At 30.3% G+C, this 17,638-nt stretch overlaps 1 protein-coding gene across 3 annotated transcripts in view; it reads right to left on the bottom strand.

The window, feature by feature from the left end:
• Positions 1-17,638, bottom strand: part of Rim (Rab3 interacting molecule) — a 156,216-nt gene that overhangs the window by 12,854 nt on the left and 125,724 nt on the right. For 2 of the 3 annotated variants that reach the window (XM_021145414.4, XM_071187356.2), the window contains 10 exons: positions 17,258-17,397; positions 14,920-15,080; positions 14,025-14,184; positions 11,490-11,579; positions 7,204-7,357; positions 6,420-6,569; positions 5,383-5,584; positions 3,472-3,629; positions 1,876-2,161; positions 268-527 (listed from right to left, as the gene is read on the bottom strand). In XM_021145414.4, coding sequence (XP_021001073.1) covers positions 268-527; positions 1,876-2,161; positions 3,472-3,629; positions 5,383-5,584; positions 6,420-6,569; positions 7,204-7,357; positions 11,490-11,579; positions 14,025-14,184; positions 14,920-15,080; positions 17,258-17,397 — 1,761 coding nt within the window. The remainder of the gene's footprint in view (positions 1-267; positions 528-1,875; positions 2,162-3,471; positions 3,630-5,382; positions 5,585-6,419; positions 6,570-7,203; positions 7,358-11,489; positions 11,580-14,024; positions 14,185-14,919; positions 15,081-17,257; positions 17,398-17,638) is intronic. The other variant, XM_021145415.4, reaches the window with a different exon arrangement.

Genomic DNA, 17,638 nt, shown 5'->3' with positions numbered 1-17,638 from the left:
TTGCTTATAAAATATGACTCTATGGAGTTTGTGTTCATGGCTGGGGTTTAATGGCGTACTGCATTCTCTTATTGAAAAACGATATCCTATTTAGGAAATTTGGCACCTTTCACCAATAGGATTTTTTTTTATTCATTTATGCCCTAAACTATCTTTAGAATCATTTAATCAGCTAAGTGGTTTGAAACAATTGATAACCCACGACAACTGTTACCACTAGCGGGGATTTTCTAACTTCTACTTGTCGTTATGAATGACGTGCCTTACCAGTTACACTTAGCTGGGACGTGCTGTTACTTCTTTTGGCAGATAGACCCCCGAATTGAGTGATCTTACCACCAGTACTTGTTCCTTGTTGTCCTTGTTTGGTCGATTTCTCAGAAGTTCCAGCAAGAGCTGTATCAGATAGGCTACCGTTGTTGGTCTTTTCGTTCTGAGCCCCATCACTGTTACTTCTATTTAGAGAACCTCGAGACGGCCTGGGAGGATGAACTGGTCCATATCCTGGAGTAGGTGAAGTGAACTCTCTGCAAGTAAACAAATATTAAGAATTATTTGAGTGGTAAAACAAATGGTTTACATCATAGAGAAGCAGGCAAAATGTAATTGTGTCAGTATATAATAAAAGAAGGAGATAGACCAGAAAATTGAGCAAAGTCTGAGAAGAAAATGAAGGATTAAGTTACTGGAAATCAAAATTAATCATAGGGCAGATTTACAGATATTTCAGCTTTCTATTGTGAGAATTTTTATTCAGTCGCAAACGACTGCTGTGAAAATTTGAAATGAGATCAATTTTTGTTGTTCTTTTAGGTTTTGATGATAGATATAGAACTATTATTTTAAATAAAAGATTTTTGTATTTATAGCCCAAAATGCAGATAATGAATTATTAGTTTGTAAAACAAAGGCTGTTTGTTTTAAAAATAATGAACTTTTGATCATCATATAAAAGTAAAGAAGATTGAAAAACGGAGCTAACAATACACTAAAGGAATGAAAATTAAGCTTAAAAATTTGGTTTTCGATGATTATAGTTTCTAAGATAGTGAATATTGCTATAATCTCAATTACTTTTTCTTTCTTCAGTTTACGGCTATTATTCACATAACACCAAAAAGTGCACTAATTTGTTGAAACTGAAATTGATACTTTGAATATTTGTGACAAGCATCCACTTCTTTATAAAACGTCCTATGTGAGAAAGTGACGAGAACTTTAATCATATTTTATTTAAATATTAGTTCTACTTCTATTACAAAAGGCATACATCTTATACCTTTTGGCACTCAAGTCAAGTATAGATCGTGTGGGACAACAAACAACGCTCCTATTTTAACTTTGGAAAACGAACTTTCACCCACTTTAATCATGTGAAATTTCTCGTTTCCGTATTCGTAAAATATGTTTGGTTATTTTTGCTCATTACTAGGAACAGTTTTTAAGTCCTTCTGAAATTAAAGATTTGTAATGGCTGTCAAAAGATGGCATCATGAACAACGAGAGGAGCTTTAGCGTCATCAAAATCTTGAAATATACTTGTGAAGCATATTCGCTTGAAACATACTGCTAATGTACGATTTCGGGGGCCCAGCTCTATTGTAATTTATTTTAAGTAATCTATAAATTATAATTTATTGTATGATATCAATTTTATCTCTTCAATAAAGTTAAATCTTTTCAGATTCATAGCAAAAACTATGATAGTTCATAACAAAAATTAAGTGATACATCGAGTAATGTATCTTTTGATCATGTAAGAGCTGTTCTGATGAAGTTACTTTGGAGTCTGTCAGAACTGTTCTCTTGACAACTCAAGACTTAATTAAAGTGGTCAGACATTAATAAAATAAACTGTAAAATGACAATACTTACTTCAAAGTTCTACTGCCCCTAGGATGTTCTGACTGTGAAGAAAAGGCACTGGTGACACTGTATTTGGAAACAGAACTGGTTTCGGATTCGTCACTTTCCAGAGCAGGTACCGTTGTTCCGTCTTTTTCTGTTGCGCCCGGTGTGGCTCGCACTTTACCGGTAGCTTCTGGAGGATGAGGAGATAACCGAGAATTTCTGGCTGGTGGATGAGGATGGACATTAAATTGTTTATCTAAACTATGGCGAGGAGAGACTTCGCTGTCTGAAACTATCATTGTTGACACACCTAAAATAATTTTACAAAGTTAAACATACCTAAAGAAGTTGTTTTTTTGTACATACGTGAGCAATAGAGAACTTCAATGTATTCACACATTACATAAAGTTGTAACAACCTATTGCGAGTTACGTTTATAATGTTATCTGTAATCTTGTAGTATTTGATTGTCCTCAGAAGACAAACTATTGCTTGAATCAAGTACGGGTGCAAAAGCAGAACTTGAGAGAAAGTAACCCATATTTTCATTGTATCTACTCACCACTCACCAGTGTTTTTTTCCTTTCCCAAAATAATTTACAATAAATGTTATAGAAATCACAATTAACAAATTCTTAAATGTGGTCAATAGCATAATACATCAAGGCAGTCTTTCCCAAACTTATGATTTTTGAGTACCCTTTTTAATTTTTTCGTAACGCTGTGTACCACTAATAAAAAAATAAATGCATTTTTTTCAAAAATATATTTATTTTTCTCTTTTGATACTAAGTTTTGTTAATAAGTTTATTTGCATCAGTGAGAAGGATGATATTGTTTTTGCTGCGATAACAGCTGATGTGATAAAAAAAATTGCACAAAAGGTAAAAATTACAACAGGCTGTTCGCGCCACTAATTATTGACTGTTAACTCTGCAAAAAATAGCCAACAGTAAGATACGTAATCTTAGATTTTCATAACTAGCTTTGTTCTTAAATAAAATGCTTTGAAATTTTTATTGTTGCAAGATATTTCGCATAAGAAAGCGTACCCCCACTAAACTGTTCCCGTACCCCTGGGAGTACGCGTACCACACTTTGGGAAACATTGCATCAAGGAAAAGATATTTTTCTCAATTCACAACATGTGACTCAATTCAATTTACATCTCTTTAAGTGTAGAGGAACTTCTTGAACTTTTGGATCTATGTCCATTCTGAATTTCAAAGCATGTATTTAAATAAAAGTAACACACTATGCTCCTTAGAAACGCTAGAAACTATACATGGCTGCAACTTAATATTTACTGAGTTCAATAAAAGCAAATAAAGGATTAAAATTATGTAACAGTCCTTAAAAAATGAAATAAGTAGATTTCTAGTGAAAGCATTTCAGTTACATTTGACCAATAAGGTGACATTTGAGCACGATTTGTGATGATCTTAATTTTTTCTGTGCTCTTTTTGAGCTTCATAATGGTTAGTCGGTTAGTCAGTTGCTATTAAATTTTTTTCCCACTTAAATTCGCGTAACATTTCGTAGGTTTTTTTAAAATTTCCTTTAGCAAATTAAGGGTAATCGTTACAGAACACCCTATATAATTAATATAAAATATTTACCATCTGGTTTTCTTTGCATTTTTAATTTCATTTGTCTAGCTCTTTCTTCTAATTCCAGTGTCATTTGGTCTCTTGTAGCTCTCTTTGGTGGAATTTGTGGAAGTTGGCGTTTCTTTGGAGAAGAAGTACCAGATGGCTGTCTAGGAGTTGTTCCAACACTAGTTAAAAAATAGATATAGTTGAAATCCTTTAATAATTTAACCATAATCCTTATTATTATTAACAAATGCTAGAGTAAAATTATAAATATACCTTGCTTTCAAACTGATATTTTTAAGGATAAATTTCCTTACTCACAAAGTCTATAAAATATCATTTACTATTTTTGCATATTCTTAAGGTGGCTGTCTGAAGTATAGAAGTTCAATGCAATAACAAAATGAGCCTAATTTTTTTAACATTTTCTTGTATTTTAACTGTTGTCAATACATCTGTTTTTGTTAGCGCAGGAAACGGGGGGGGGATATAAAGAAAATAACTCTTTAAACTTCATTTAGCTCTCACCGACAATTGTGCTTTTGTATTTAGTAATTGCAGCAATCCCTGTAATAGGATGTACTGTAGTACTTCAAGTAATCACTTGAAGAACTTTTAAGGGGTGCAAATGATTACTTAAATAAAAAAATTAAAAACTTCTTAAAAATCCTAAATCTAGATCCTTTACTACAAATGTCAGCTAAAAAAATTTAAAAGCTGCTATCTTAGAGAAATGAATCAAAAGGTGTCTTTATTATTTTATATTTATTAGAATAATTAGAAAGGATCAGACATACATACATATATATATATATATATATATATATATATATATATATATATATATATATATATATATATATATATATATATATATATATATATATATATATATATATATATATATATATATATATATATATATATATATATATATATATATATATATATATATTATTGCTAATTAGTTTTTAACTACGTACGAAGCTAATTTTATTTAACTTAGATTTAGCTTTAATCTGAAGGCTGATTTAGTTCAAATTTTGAATTTCACTGCTAAATATTTCATTGAAATTAATCATGTTATTTACATATTTCATGTTAAGTGAAAGATTACAGATCTGTTTACAGCAAATAATATAAAAATATAAGGCAAGGCGATGTTTAGAACGATGCAGCCATATAAATTTAGCATCACTTTCTCCATTGTTTTGTAATTAATGGATATTTCGTTTTACGTAGATGGAAAAGGTATTAAATAGCTATAATACAAAAAAAAAAAAAAAGAATTTTCTTCTCAGTTTTGAAATCAAACTTTTATATTTTTTAGACCTACTGTCGCAGAAATTATTGATTTAATTTTTTTAGGGTGTTGAAAAAACAATATTGTAATTAAATGAAGCAAAATCAACTAGTGCTCTTTGATATTCTGAGAAACATTTTCTAAGAAAAACGCTATTCAGAGAAAACTTTGACAAATTTTATCAAAGGAGAAGAAAGAAAATTACTTTTTAACATTTCGCTTTACTACTTGTAAATTAATGTTTACTACTCTTGAAACCATTATATTAACTAATTAGGTTTTTTAAATTGCGAATAATATTTACACCAATACATAAATTTAATATTTAAGGCTTTTGACGCAGGTGATTTAAAGTGACATCTTATCCACGGTTTAAACCATCAAAAACAAACAAATGACAAAAAATTGCTCACAATGCTTTAAGCACTAAAAGCTTTCAGATATTTTTAATGTTTGGGGGGCGGTATCCACACTCTCAGCAAAAACACCTGTTAGTTACTTTTAGGAAAATTTTGTCTATTCTAACACTAAAAAAGAAGGGCATTCAATCTTCGATTTAAAAAGGGAAAAAAATGAATGTTTTCCCAGATTATTTTAAGTTATCAAGATCTTTATCCAGTTAAAGAAAATACCTTTGATCAGGTGGAGAAGGTGGTCGGTGAACATTGGCTTCTATTACTCTTCTTGGAGGAGATCTAGATCTGGACATTGAACCATCGTCTGGAACAACAGACCGAGATCTAACTCTGCTAGACATTCTATATGGATAATCTAATCCTGAAACAGGTTCTCTTCTTTCAAATTTTTCATAAGAATACATATCTCTGGGATTTACTGGAATTAAAAATATTTATTACTTGACCAGAAATAAAAATATAAATTTTGAAGTTCTGAATGATTGGCAGAAAATAATAGAAATGAAGAAATAAAATTTTGACAAAATGACAGAAATAAAATTTTGCATGGACACAGTTTGGAGTACTATGCGTTGATCAGAGAGTATTAGATAAAATAAATTGTAGAGTCTTAGAAATGAAATGAGAGTAATGAATTTGTAGACTAACGTAATTTACGTGTAGTGATTCATTTTTTTTAATTCTTGGTGTTCTAAATAGATAAACAAATCTCAGTTCTATTAAACTTCTCTCAAAAAATAACTTTACAAAATTAACTTTAAAAAAAAAATAATGAATCATTATTTTAAAATCATTTCTTCGATTAGTTCTATTAAACAATGCTCTAAATGCTTATTTAATTAAATAAAAATTGCATGAATCTGATTCTGGAAAAGTTTCACCAGAAAATGTAAAGTTTTGTTCGTTTTTGCCAAATCGTCAATCAGAAAGTTCTGCTTAGGAAACCAACTATTTTTTCTCAAAAAAAATGCCATAATTAGTAACAAAATTCATCAAAAGATGGCGCTGTCTACTCATAAACACAGTAAAAATAATTGTTAAAAACATCCATCTTTTACATTACTATCATAGTGTAACAAGAGAGACAAAATTAGCAGAGGCTCGTACGAATGTTTCTATTAAAACAGCCTGACATTCAACAAAAAAGCATTGTTTTGTTACATTTGTAGTCAACAGCGCCATCCGTTAATAATTCCAAAATTGGTTTGTCAATTAGTATTAATCTTAATTATTCAATAATCTAATTAGATTACCTGTACTAGATCTTCTTCGATCATCCGGCCAGAGATCTCTTCGAGACCTTCTTTCTCCGGCAGTTATAATATCTTCACCTACAAGTGTTGGACTGCTTCCGACAGAACTTAAACTGCTTCCACCTATGTCGGGATACCTCGACGTTCGTTCTAAAAATATATGAAATTTCGATTATTAATTTGAATGAAATGTAAATAAATACGATATGATGGAACACTTTTATCATTACTACACTGTAAGAAATTCTGGATTAAATTTTGATACCGGCACTTAGGCTAATTGGCATCCATAAATTCCATTTTTATCCTTAAATAATATGCCGAAATTTTTACGGTAATATTTATTTAATCAAAATTTTTTGAATGATTTTACGGAAATTACTACTGTAAAAATTAGGGTAAATTAGTTTTTTTTTAATTCCGCAACGTGTTTCGGTAAAAATAGATTTTACGGTAGAAAGTACCGGCACTCAGGGTGCCTTACTTTTTTCCGGAATTTGATACGGAATTTTTTACAGTGTACAGGGTGTTACAAAACTTATGGTTGTGAAGTGTTTCATCAGAGTTAAGAGCAGTAAACTTGTTTTAATAAAAACTAGATATTGTTTAACAGAAATTGTGAATCAATTAAATTTGTATATAACTAACAGAACAGAATTGTGTACAGCAGAATTTGAGCATAACTAAATCATTACTATTTTAGAAAAAGGAGACAAACTTCGAATTTTTTTTAATAGGAACTACATATTGTCAAAAATGTATAAATTGTAAAAATGAATCTTACCTATTCTAGTAAGAGGAAGTGTTTCATCATAGTCAAGCTCAGAAATATCACTGTCCGATAATCGGGATATGGAAATGGAAGAAGAAGGAGATAGTCGATCAACGGAATTTAAAGAGCCTGATAGCTCTGCTTCAAGAAACATACTGTTTCTTTGCTAGAATCAAAATTAAGTGGAAAGTTTAGAACAATTTACACTATTTTATTTAAGGTTACAAATTACTAAAAATGAATAAAAAAATTTACGTTTCTTTTAAAATAGTGAAACTCTGGATTATGAAATAATTTTTATGGTTTTAAATAAATTCTATAATGTAAAAAAATCTGCTAAATTTACGGAAAAACTGTCAGCTGGTGTGCCAAGTAAAACCGTTTGTTTCACAGAAAAATGCTATTATTTAAAAACAGGCGTCTGTTTTTAAGCAGATAAGTACGGTTATTTTTTTAAAGAAAAAAACTGTTATTTTAACAAAAAAAATCCATAAAATAATTATGCCGGCACTGTGAATGCAGCGAGCCGAGAGCAGATACACTGGGATTCGAACCAGAGTCATCTGATACCTAGGCGAGCGGTCTGTTCCTCGAACCAACACTGCTTGCTGAATGAAGAAAAATCTTATTCTGTTTTTATCTTAGAAGTCTTAAAGCAATATTATTTAAGAGTAGACATTTAAAATTATAGTCGCTCACTATAAAAAAATTTGGCATAAAAGTTTGTAAAAGTGGTAAAAAAGATTGGCTACTGAACTTACCAAAAAATTATATTTGAAGAATTGTTATTATAAGGTATTAATTTAACTATATGAAGCCGAATCACAGTTTTGCTTATATGATGTTCAAAACTATAAAATAAATGCTGAAAAATAAGAGCATATAAAGAAAATAATCGTAAGATTATTTTGAAAACGGTAAAGTTATCGTACGGTAAACAAAACTGCATCGTAAAAACTGGAATTTGACGCGAAGAATTTAATCCGTTTCAGGTTAGGATAAAAACAGAACAAAAGCGCTCTGTCAACTAAACAGCTTTAAGAAGTCAAGTATGCAGTCTGCACAAAAGAATGAGAAATTTTGCAGTGTATATTGGAGGCATACTTAGCCCTTCAGCATTGTTTAAAGCACAACATAAATATTCCCCCACTGTAATATAGTTCGCATTAATATTGTTTATAGTCTTAATAAAAGAGGAGGCAAATAATAAATGTGAATTCTATTAATAAGAATAATAGTAATTATGCAGAATTTAATCAGAAGGAACATGAAAATCAGATAAATTTATGATATGAAAGAACTTTAATACATACATTACACATCTCAAAATAATATTTTAGCGATGAGAAAAGAAAACTTCATCAAAACCTGACAAATCTCTGACCAGAAAAGTGATATTAAAAACATTGAAACCTGTTTTATTTCTCGAGGAAATTTAGAAGAAATGGGAAGGATTTTTAGAAGCTACTTCAAGTTTCATCTGTGAGTCAAAATATTTTTGATATTTTTTATCTCATCTTCCTCATTGATGATTCGCCAGATTTTGATGCTGTCCCTGTTTTTGTCTCCTGTTGATTTTTTCTATTATTATTGATTAAATGCAAGTTTAAAATATTTTATGATCGCAGCCAGGTTTTCGCTTTCAAAACGGCCAGAAAATTCGAAAAGCATAAATTCTAAAATGAAATGCACTTTATTCGTTCACACAATATTTAAATTTTGTTTAGTGTATAGTGCGCAAAATAAAAAACGGGATACCTTAATAACTATTGTTCTTATGATTGGATCATGGTTCGAGGGCCTAACCCTGATAATGCTAATAATGAGGGCAGATGATATTTGAAAATACGAAATAAGATACAAAAACATACTTTTCCAGACTAAGAATAATATTTTTTTGACGAATTCAGATTTTTCATCAAATTATGGGGGAAGGGAGTAGCCAAAATCTGAAAAATATGGTTTTAGGTCAGCTATTAATGCATTCTCTTTTTTTATTTTGCGCACTATACATATACATATACATCTTTTCAACTCTTGTACTAAATACAGAACATTTTCTGAATAAATGAATAGCGTTGGAAAATTGGACTTGCTCTATGCGTATTAATACTATGGTAATTTATTAAAATGAAAAAAAAAATCAGAATGCTTTAGAAATTAAAGATTGTGCTTCGCCTTTATTTTTTGCTCGCAAACTTTAAAATTGTAAAACTTTTAACACCTTAAAACTCATTTAAATAGTTCGCTTTACGCTATTGTTCGATCTTGGCGTCGTGAAGTAATGCCAAACGAAAGACACAGTTATAATCGTTTTTTTTTTTTTTTTTTGATGATTTTGTTTGAGTTTCTTCTCTAAATTGATTCTATGTATTTCATGTTTTTTCCTGGACTTCTATACAAAACCTTCGGGGTTCTGAGGGAGTTACTTTAGGCATTTGCCTCTCCTTTAATAGAAAAAGGTTTTGTTTTATGGCTACCGGGGCCGGTACCCCCTGAAGACGTCGGCTTCGGTGGTCATATTTTTATTTTTATTTCCTTCGTTTCCTTTATTGCTACATTTATTCTTTTTTTTTAAATTTCTGCTGCTTTTAAGCGCGTTTTTTTCAAAGAAGTTTTATTTATTTAGAATTTTAAAAAAAATTTGTTTTCTTTCAGTATTATAATCGTCAGCTTATAATTTTGTTTCAAATTTTTGCTATTGATCTCATGTTATTCAACTTCATATTGATACTCACTTTTTCAAACTTAGTTTGAAGATAATCCTTTCCTATATAATGTTAATATTTTATGTCTTCTTTCACCTGATTTCAACTAACTTATTCACATCGGGGATATACCCGTGTGAAGACGCAGAACGTTTTGGGGTGCGAATTTACTGACCTCTACACCCAATCGTAAACCTTGTACTATGTATACAGGATGTTCCAGAAAAACACTTTTTCGGAGTCTTTTTAGAATATTATTAGAAATGAAAAAAATAGTATTCATATTCATAGTAAATTAATATTTGAACGAGGAAAGCACAAACACGCTATCGAAGTTTGATAAATTACAGAAAAGGAAAGGGGATGTGCAATAAAAATCAAAACAGATTTAATTGGAGTCTTTGTTTCCTCCCACAATCGAACGCGTCTTTTTGCTTATCACGAACACTTTCCTGCACTGTGATTTGTCAGATTTCGATAGCTTTATTGTTTTTTGTCAGCCAGAAATATTAACTTACGATCCCCAATGTGTATACTTTTTCTGTTTTTATTTTTGATAAGGATTGTAACAATACATATTAAGGTATATCTTAGGAATGGTCTGTATATCTTTTATTTTTATTTTAATTTCTCATTATTATTTTGCTTACACATCAACCATAGATAAGAGAGTACAGTTTTCCAACTTGTCGTATGTGCTTCCCATGATTACCCATTTCCTTACTTCCATTACTTACAAGGAAGGTACCAGAAGTGTCACTCGCCAATAAAGCTTCTTTTTTTTAATAGATAGCGTTTTAGTTTCTGAAATCATATATAAAACTTATTCTGTCAGTTTCGAAGTTTTTATTTAGTTATTAATTACTTTGAGTACGTTGTTTAATTTAAGTTAATTTTAAATTAAGTTACCTAAGTTTAAATCATACCGCAGGCGAAGAATATTGGTGGTGCTATAAAAGATTGCTTTAACTTAAGATTTCTCTCTTTGTCCTGTTAACTCAGAATTTCTATTAAGAATATTTTTTATAGTCTTTTCATTATTTTGTATCAATTAATGTAGAAATAACTGAAAAATAATATATTTCGCATTTTTATAATTTATAGTTATGAATCGAGCATACAACGTTGTACAATTGGGCAGCAATTTTGATATTCAATTGTACGTTGTTTCGATCAAATAAACTTTATAATAATTTATATATTTGCAGCCAATGCAAAATATACAAAATTTTTGATATTCATTTTTTCATAACCAAAAAAATTTAACTGAAAAAAAATTCAGCTTGATTTGCGAGTGACACTTTGGGTACGCACACAAATACGCATCTTAGTCAACTACATTACCGATTTTTTAATCAACGATGAATCAGTTAGATATCGGGATTTTGCATACACCGTAAGTTCGCGACTTTATTAAATATCACTTAACATTCGTCTACTATAGCCGATATATATATATATATATATATATATATATATATATATATATATATATATATATATATATATATATATATATATATATATATATCAAAGTTTTCCAACATATATTTCTTAAACTCTCAATCTAAAAGCATCTATCTAACTCACTAGTTGAGCTGCCAAACTCTCTTCCCGTGTTGTCATTCTGTACCATTCAGCTTCATTGTTTAAGCGTGCTGTTGCTAAATCTATTAATACCTGAAAATAAATTAAATATATTTTAAGAAATGTTATTTTTAAACTAAATTAAATTGTATAAATTGTAATCATTTTATGGTAAAATGTCATTTGCTAGTATTAATATTAGGATTTTGTGTGGTTCTATAAAATATAAAAGCGCGGCAACAAAACGGAGCAGAATATTTGTATTCTACACTGTTAAAAAGTTTGAAGGAGCCATCTTTTAATTGATGCAATATTACTTAAGCAGTACAGTGCAGAATTTTGTTTTAGAAATCTTATAAGGGGTGCAAAATTAAAATCAAGTCACGTCGTGAATACACGTCGAACGCAATGCAAATGACTCTATTGTAAATTCTAAGAAAAATTTAATACCAAGATTTTTTTAAACAATTATAACATATAAAAAACACTGTTTGCTTTTTTATTTTTTTTCTTACCGAAGATAAATTTTATAGTGATAATAAAAAATTTGAAAATCGTAAGAGCTTCTTTTACTCCTCTCAAATACTAGATATAAATTAAATGGCTCTGGTATAATTTTTTTTCCATCTAGCTTTCAGCTGTATTACAGATGCATCAAAAGCGAGGAAAAGATTCTGATTCTTACATTCAATTAGTGAACATCTAGGACTCTGTATTTGCCCATTTAATTGCTAACGCAATTTTAATTGCCTACGCAAATCAACACCGACCGTCCAAGTCAGGGATTATAAATGTGATTGGTTTCTGGTTACGAGCCATCTTGTGGCACGCAATGTTAAATACAAAGTAATTTTATTGGTTATACAAAGGAAATATACAACTAAATATTATTTTTACTGTATTTAATTGAAATTTCGAGTTCTGATTGTCAATGTAATTTTTTTTTTACACGACTACTATACGCGTAATATGCACCGCAATAAAGATTTGGACATACGTGTACACGTTAAATGCGCTTAACTGATTAATCCTATCATCTAGTATACTTTTTATCTTGATTACATGATACCATGGTTCAATTGAAAACTTTATTAAAGTTGTCGCAAAAAATTTATGCTATACATATATATATATATATATATATATATATATATATATATATATATATATATATATATATATATATATATATATATATATATATATATATATATATAATATATAAATATATATAATATATATATATATATATATATATATATATATATATATATATATATATATATATATATATATATATATATATATATATATATATATATATATATATATATATATATATATATATATATATATATATATATATATACTCTATAACAAAAAAATCGACGCACCAAGAACTCACTAGGACGCGCAAAATCGACGCTCGATCAGGCTGGAATGATGCCGACTGGGGGGGGGACGTATAGTCCTTAGCGACGAATTCCGCTTCCAACTGTGCCCTGTCGATCATCGAAGACGTGTTTGGAGACGCACAGGGCAGAGGGGGAATCCTGCCTTCACTATTGCACGCCACACCGGCCATCAACAAGGCATTATGGTCTGGGGTGCCATTTCCTTTGACAGCCGGACCCCTTTGGTCGTCATTAGAGGTACACTTACTGCACAGCGGTACGTCGACGACATGCTTTTGCTACCGTTCCTTTTGCAGCCCCCTGGGCTGGTTTTTCAGCAGGACAATGCCAGACCACATACGGCACGTGTTGCTATGAACTGTCTGCAAGCTTGTCAAACTCTTCCTTGGCCTGCCAGATCGCCAGATCTCTCTCCCATCGAGCATGTCTGGGATGTGATGGGAAGGCGATTGCATCTGGCACGGAATGTTGATGACCTCGTTCGACAATTGGATTGAATTTGGCAGGAAATACCATAAGAGACCATCCGGGAGCTTTAGCCACGCCGTGTGGCAGCTTGTATCCAGGCTAGAGGCGGGCCAACACCTTATTGAACTTGTTACTGTAACTCTGAAATAAATTATTCAATTGTTCTGAAATTTTAATCATTTACTATTCTGCACATTGTCTTCCTATCCACCAATTTTTGTTTCAATCGGACATCTTCTTGGTGCGTCGATTATTTTGTTATAGAATATATATATATATATATATATATATATATATATATGTGTCTATATATATATATATATATCAAAGGACGTGCTGTACAGGTCGTAAGGCAGTTATCACAAAAAAGAAAAATGACGCCTGTGTTTCATATCACAGAAATAGAATTTCGATTTTTACTTATTATCTAACACTTCATGCCTCGCAGTAAGTTGCAGTGAGCTGTTTTGGTAAATGCATCTGAGAATTCTCGACAGTGCAAGTAGTTAATTTAACAATGTGTGTTTTTATTTATTATATGTGTCTTAATCATTGAATCATTAGACAAAAAAATTAATAAGTTTTCATTAGTGTCAATTTTTTTTGGGGTCACTCTATTGTGCATGTTGTTTATTAGAAAATAAAATTGTCTTACTTCTCCAATGAAGTCGTTGTCCCCAATTTCATCGTAATCCCAACATATAATATGTAATGTCCGAGACTGCAGTTCTGTTCTTCGTAAACTAGGAAAAATAAATGTTTGATTCCATTTTGGACAAAGAGAATCTAAAACTGTTCTGGAACGTCTTTTCTCTCTATAAAAAATAAGTATACAATAAGATTATAGACTTTTAAATTTAAACTTATTTTATACTGTAAAATATTTCTATAAACAGAGAAAGTTACTAAAAACTTTTTACAGTTTTTGGTTAACTTTTTATTGTATATATATAAATATATATATACGTATAAGAGAATATAAGATACGTATAATAATATACTGAACAACTTATGAAAAGAACAAGAATTTATGAAATAATACATTAGTATTTTCCTATCGAGATTTTCAAATCAAAATAAACTAACTAAATTAGAATAAAATAAGTAAATATGACACCCTAATAAACATTTTAAAGGTTTATAGCAGTTCTTTTAACTTTCCTTTCTAAGTAAACCATAATTCGGATTATTTTATTCATTTTCAGCTGATGTACATTTATACACCATAGACAAATTCATAATTAGACGTGACAGAGCACAAGGACTACAAATTTAACTTTCGGATATAAAAACCTAGTTTTAAATTATAAATGGTAAAACAAGGAAAAATCTTCACTCGTTTAATTAAATATTTTAAAAATAGTCATCTATAGGTTATAACGTTAATATTTACGTTAATAAACTTTATTTAAGAAGTCGGGGTTCCGTCGAAGGAAGGTTGATTATTTAGGGTTTCGTAGACGAAAAAAATATAAAGCCGTTGATCTAATATATTAGGTTTCAGAAGGTAAAACCAAAATGGTAACAGATTTTAAAAGAATGAAACATACCTTTTGTCTGGCAGTAGATATAATTTTAAATATGCGTTTCTTTTTCTAGAATGTGGTCCTTTTTGTAAGTTAGCGCTTAAGATCTCCACTACTAACTGTAAACGACGTACATCATACCACAGTTTCATCTCTATAGAGTTTGAAACATTTTCATTCTTCACCTTAAAAAAGAATCAATTATTGTAATATATTTAATACAGTATGTTTTATTGTATGGTTTTAGAAATATTTAAACTGTTTTACTATTGGAAATATTTAAAGTCTTTTGACTGAAGGAAAATAAAAAAGCAGTTCAAGCGCCTTAAAACTTGAATTTTAACCTTTGTGTACTGCCTTTCTAAAAAGAATTGATGGGATTATAAACCAAATAAATATTTTTATTATTTAAAGAATTATTAATCTTTAAATGAAAAATTGCCATATTGATGAGATCTTCCCACTTTGAAGAAAATTAATAAATTGTTTTAAATTTTTGCATCTGCCGTTGCATGAATGCAAAGACACTCCACCGTTGCATGAATGCAACGGTGGAGTGTCTTTTCAAATAAAAGAAAATCACAGACGTTTTTAGTTTTCGAAAAACCGCACTGAGAAAAAATACTGTCAAGAAAAGTATTTGTACATAGTAAGGACATTTCTGATTAAAGAAAAGGGAAAAATGCATGAATTTTGTAAATTTGTATCAAAACTTTCGGAATTCTTAAAATTTATTTGATATTTTTTTGCTAGCTGTGGTATCAGAAATTTTGGTTTTCAAAATCAAAGTATTTCTATCCGCAAACTTTGTAAAAATAAATGCTGAAAAGTAAAATGCTTTTTATCTTTTTATTTATTCATGAAGATAAAGATTGCTGTCACTGAAATTACTTACTGGCGCAACGGGAAAACGTGTGGATCTCTTGAGTGATGAAGGGTGTCATATAATGATCAGTAAATTTACCAAAGTTGCTACTTAATAGGTTATTTTTTAAATTTACCAAATCTACTATCAAAGTGCCTGATATTAAAAAAAATTTATTGGTAATTTTAACAAATGTCTTTACCTGAGCACTATGGTAAAATTTACCGTACTTCACGGTGTTCCTATAACCAGAAGACACTTACATAATTTATACTAAATGATATCATAACTTAAAATTTAATAAAACATGAACTTTTTTTGCAGCTTGAACTTTAAACTTAAATTATACCATAGTCTAGTAGTTTTGACCATACTTTTTCTCAGCACTTGACTTTTTACATTTTTACATTTCGCATCTTTTTTACAATCAGCAAGAGGATGCTGGATAGATATAGATGAAGCATAGCCTAACATTTATTTATAAAGGTGTTCCGTAAAAATTACCGTCTAATGCGTATTTAAAAACTTTTATAAAATTAAATACACTTTAGATGTTGTAAATTAATATTTTAACCGGTAAAACAAAAATACCAACGAAATCTGCCAAATCAAGAACAGGAAGACAGATGTAATTAAAATCAAAAGGAAATTTAATCGAAGGTTGAAACTTGAAGGTGTTTTTAACAATCGTCTTTCAACTCCTCACTGTTTCCTCCAGCAATCAAACTTGTCATGCTGTTTTTTATTTTATTTTATAACCGTCGTTGAACACAGCCGAGCCAAATTTGGGTTTACAAATACCAATGTTCAACTCCGTAGCCTTGTAATTTTAAACAATCCAGAAGACAAGGGAACTCCTGGATCAAATATTGGGAGAAATTTGCCTTCGTGGTGAACTTTTTGATGGGAATTAGTCCGCATTTACGTTACACGGAGAGGAAGATCACGAGAACATCCCATGGTTAGTCTGACGACAAGGGAACTCTAACCCATGGTCCGTCTACTACTGAGGATATTTCCCGTCAGCAGTGTGGTCGGTGCAAGCCGCTGCAGAATACGTATCGACCAACCATTGCTGGGATTCGGACCCGGTTCACCTCATTGGAAAGCGAAAGCTCTATCCCCTAAGCCATCGCTGTTCAGTCTTGCTGTTTATAATGTTCGCCTTCCTATAATGTGATTTGTCAGATTTCGATATAGTTTTTGCTTCCTTCTTCGCTTAAATATTAGTTTGGGACTCGCAATGCGCATGCTTTTTTGCTTCCGGTTTTTAAAGGATTTTAAAAAATATATTTTAATAGCCGTCTTTATGCAACTTGGAACTATGGAATACTCGTCTTCATGGCCTGCATATTTATGACAGTGGTGAACTTAACTGCCACTATAGAATATCAGGCCATCTTTTTTTCTTTTATCCAGAACTAAAAACTGTTCTTAGATTAATAGCAAAAATTTTAAAATCTGTTGAGTAATAAACGATAATGTTTGAAATGTTACCAGTATCCTTCCACCAACGGAAGAAAGGTGAGGTCTTAGTGGAATACTTTCTGGAGATGTTGGGGACGTAATCAAGACACTTGGTCGCCTATCCTCTTGAAGGCTCATCTGCTTTCGAGGATCTAAAGATGCGAGCCATTCTAAGAAAGAGGGAAAAAAAAGTTTTAAAACAAAAAATTTAACATTTACATAATTGAGATTTTTAAAAATTCGTGCACACCGCAGCACTCAAAATTTAAGAAATGTTTTAACGTCAAGAACTGTCTCACTTTCAAAGTAAGAAATATTTTTATTTATTTTAAATTTAAAATGCAGAACTTTTACTAACAACGGCATAATACTACAATTTACTACATTTTGCTTTGTTTAATATTGCAATGA

This window comes from Parasteatoda tepidariorum, chromosome 11 (genome assembly GCF_982258835.1).
Source record: "Parasteatoda tepidariorum strain Cologne lab strain chromosome 11, Ptep-v5.0, whole genome shotgun sequence".
Taxonomy (NCBI): domain Eukaryota; kingdom Metazoa; phylum Arthropoda; class Arachnida; order Araneae; family Theridiidae; genus Parasteatoda; species Parasteatoda tepidariorum.
This window is presented reverse-complemented; position numbering and strand designations above follow the sequence as displayed.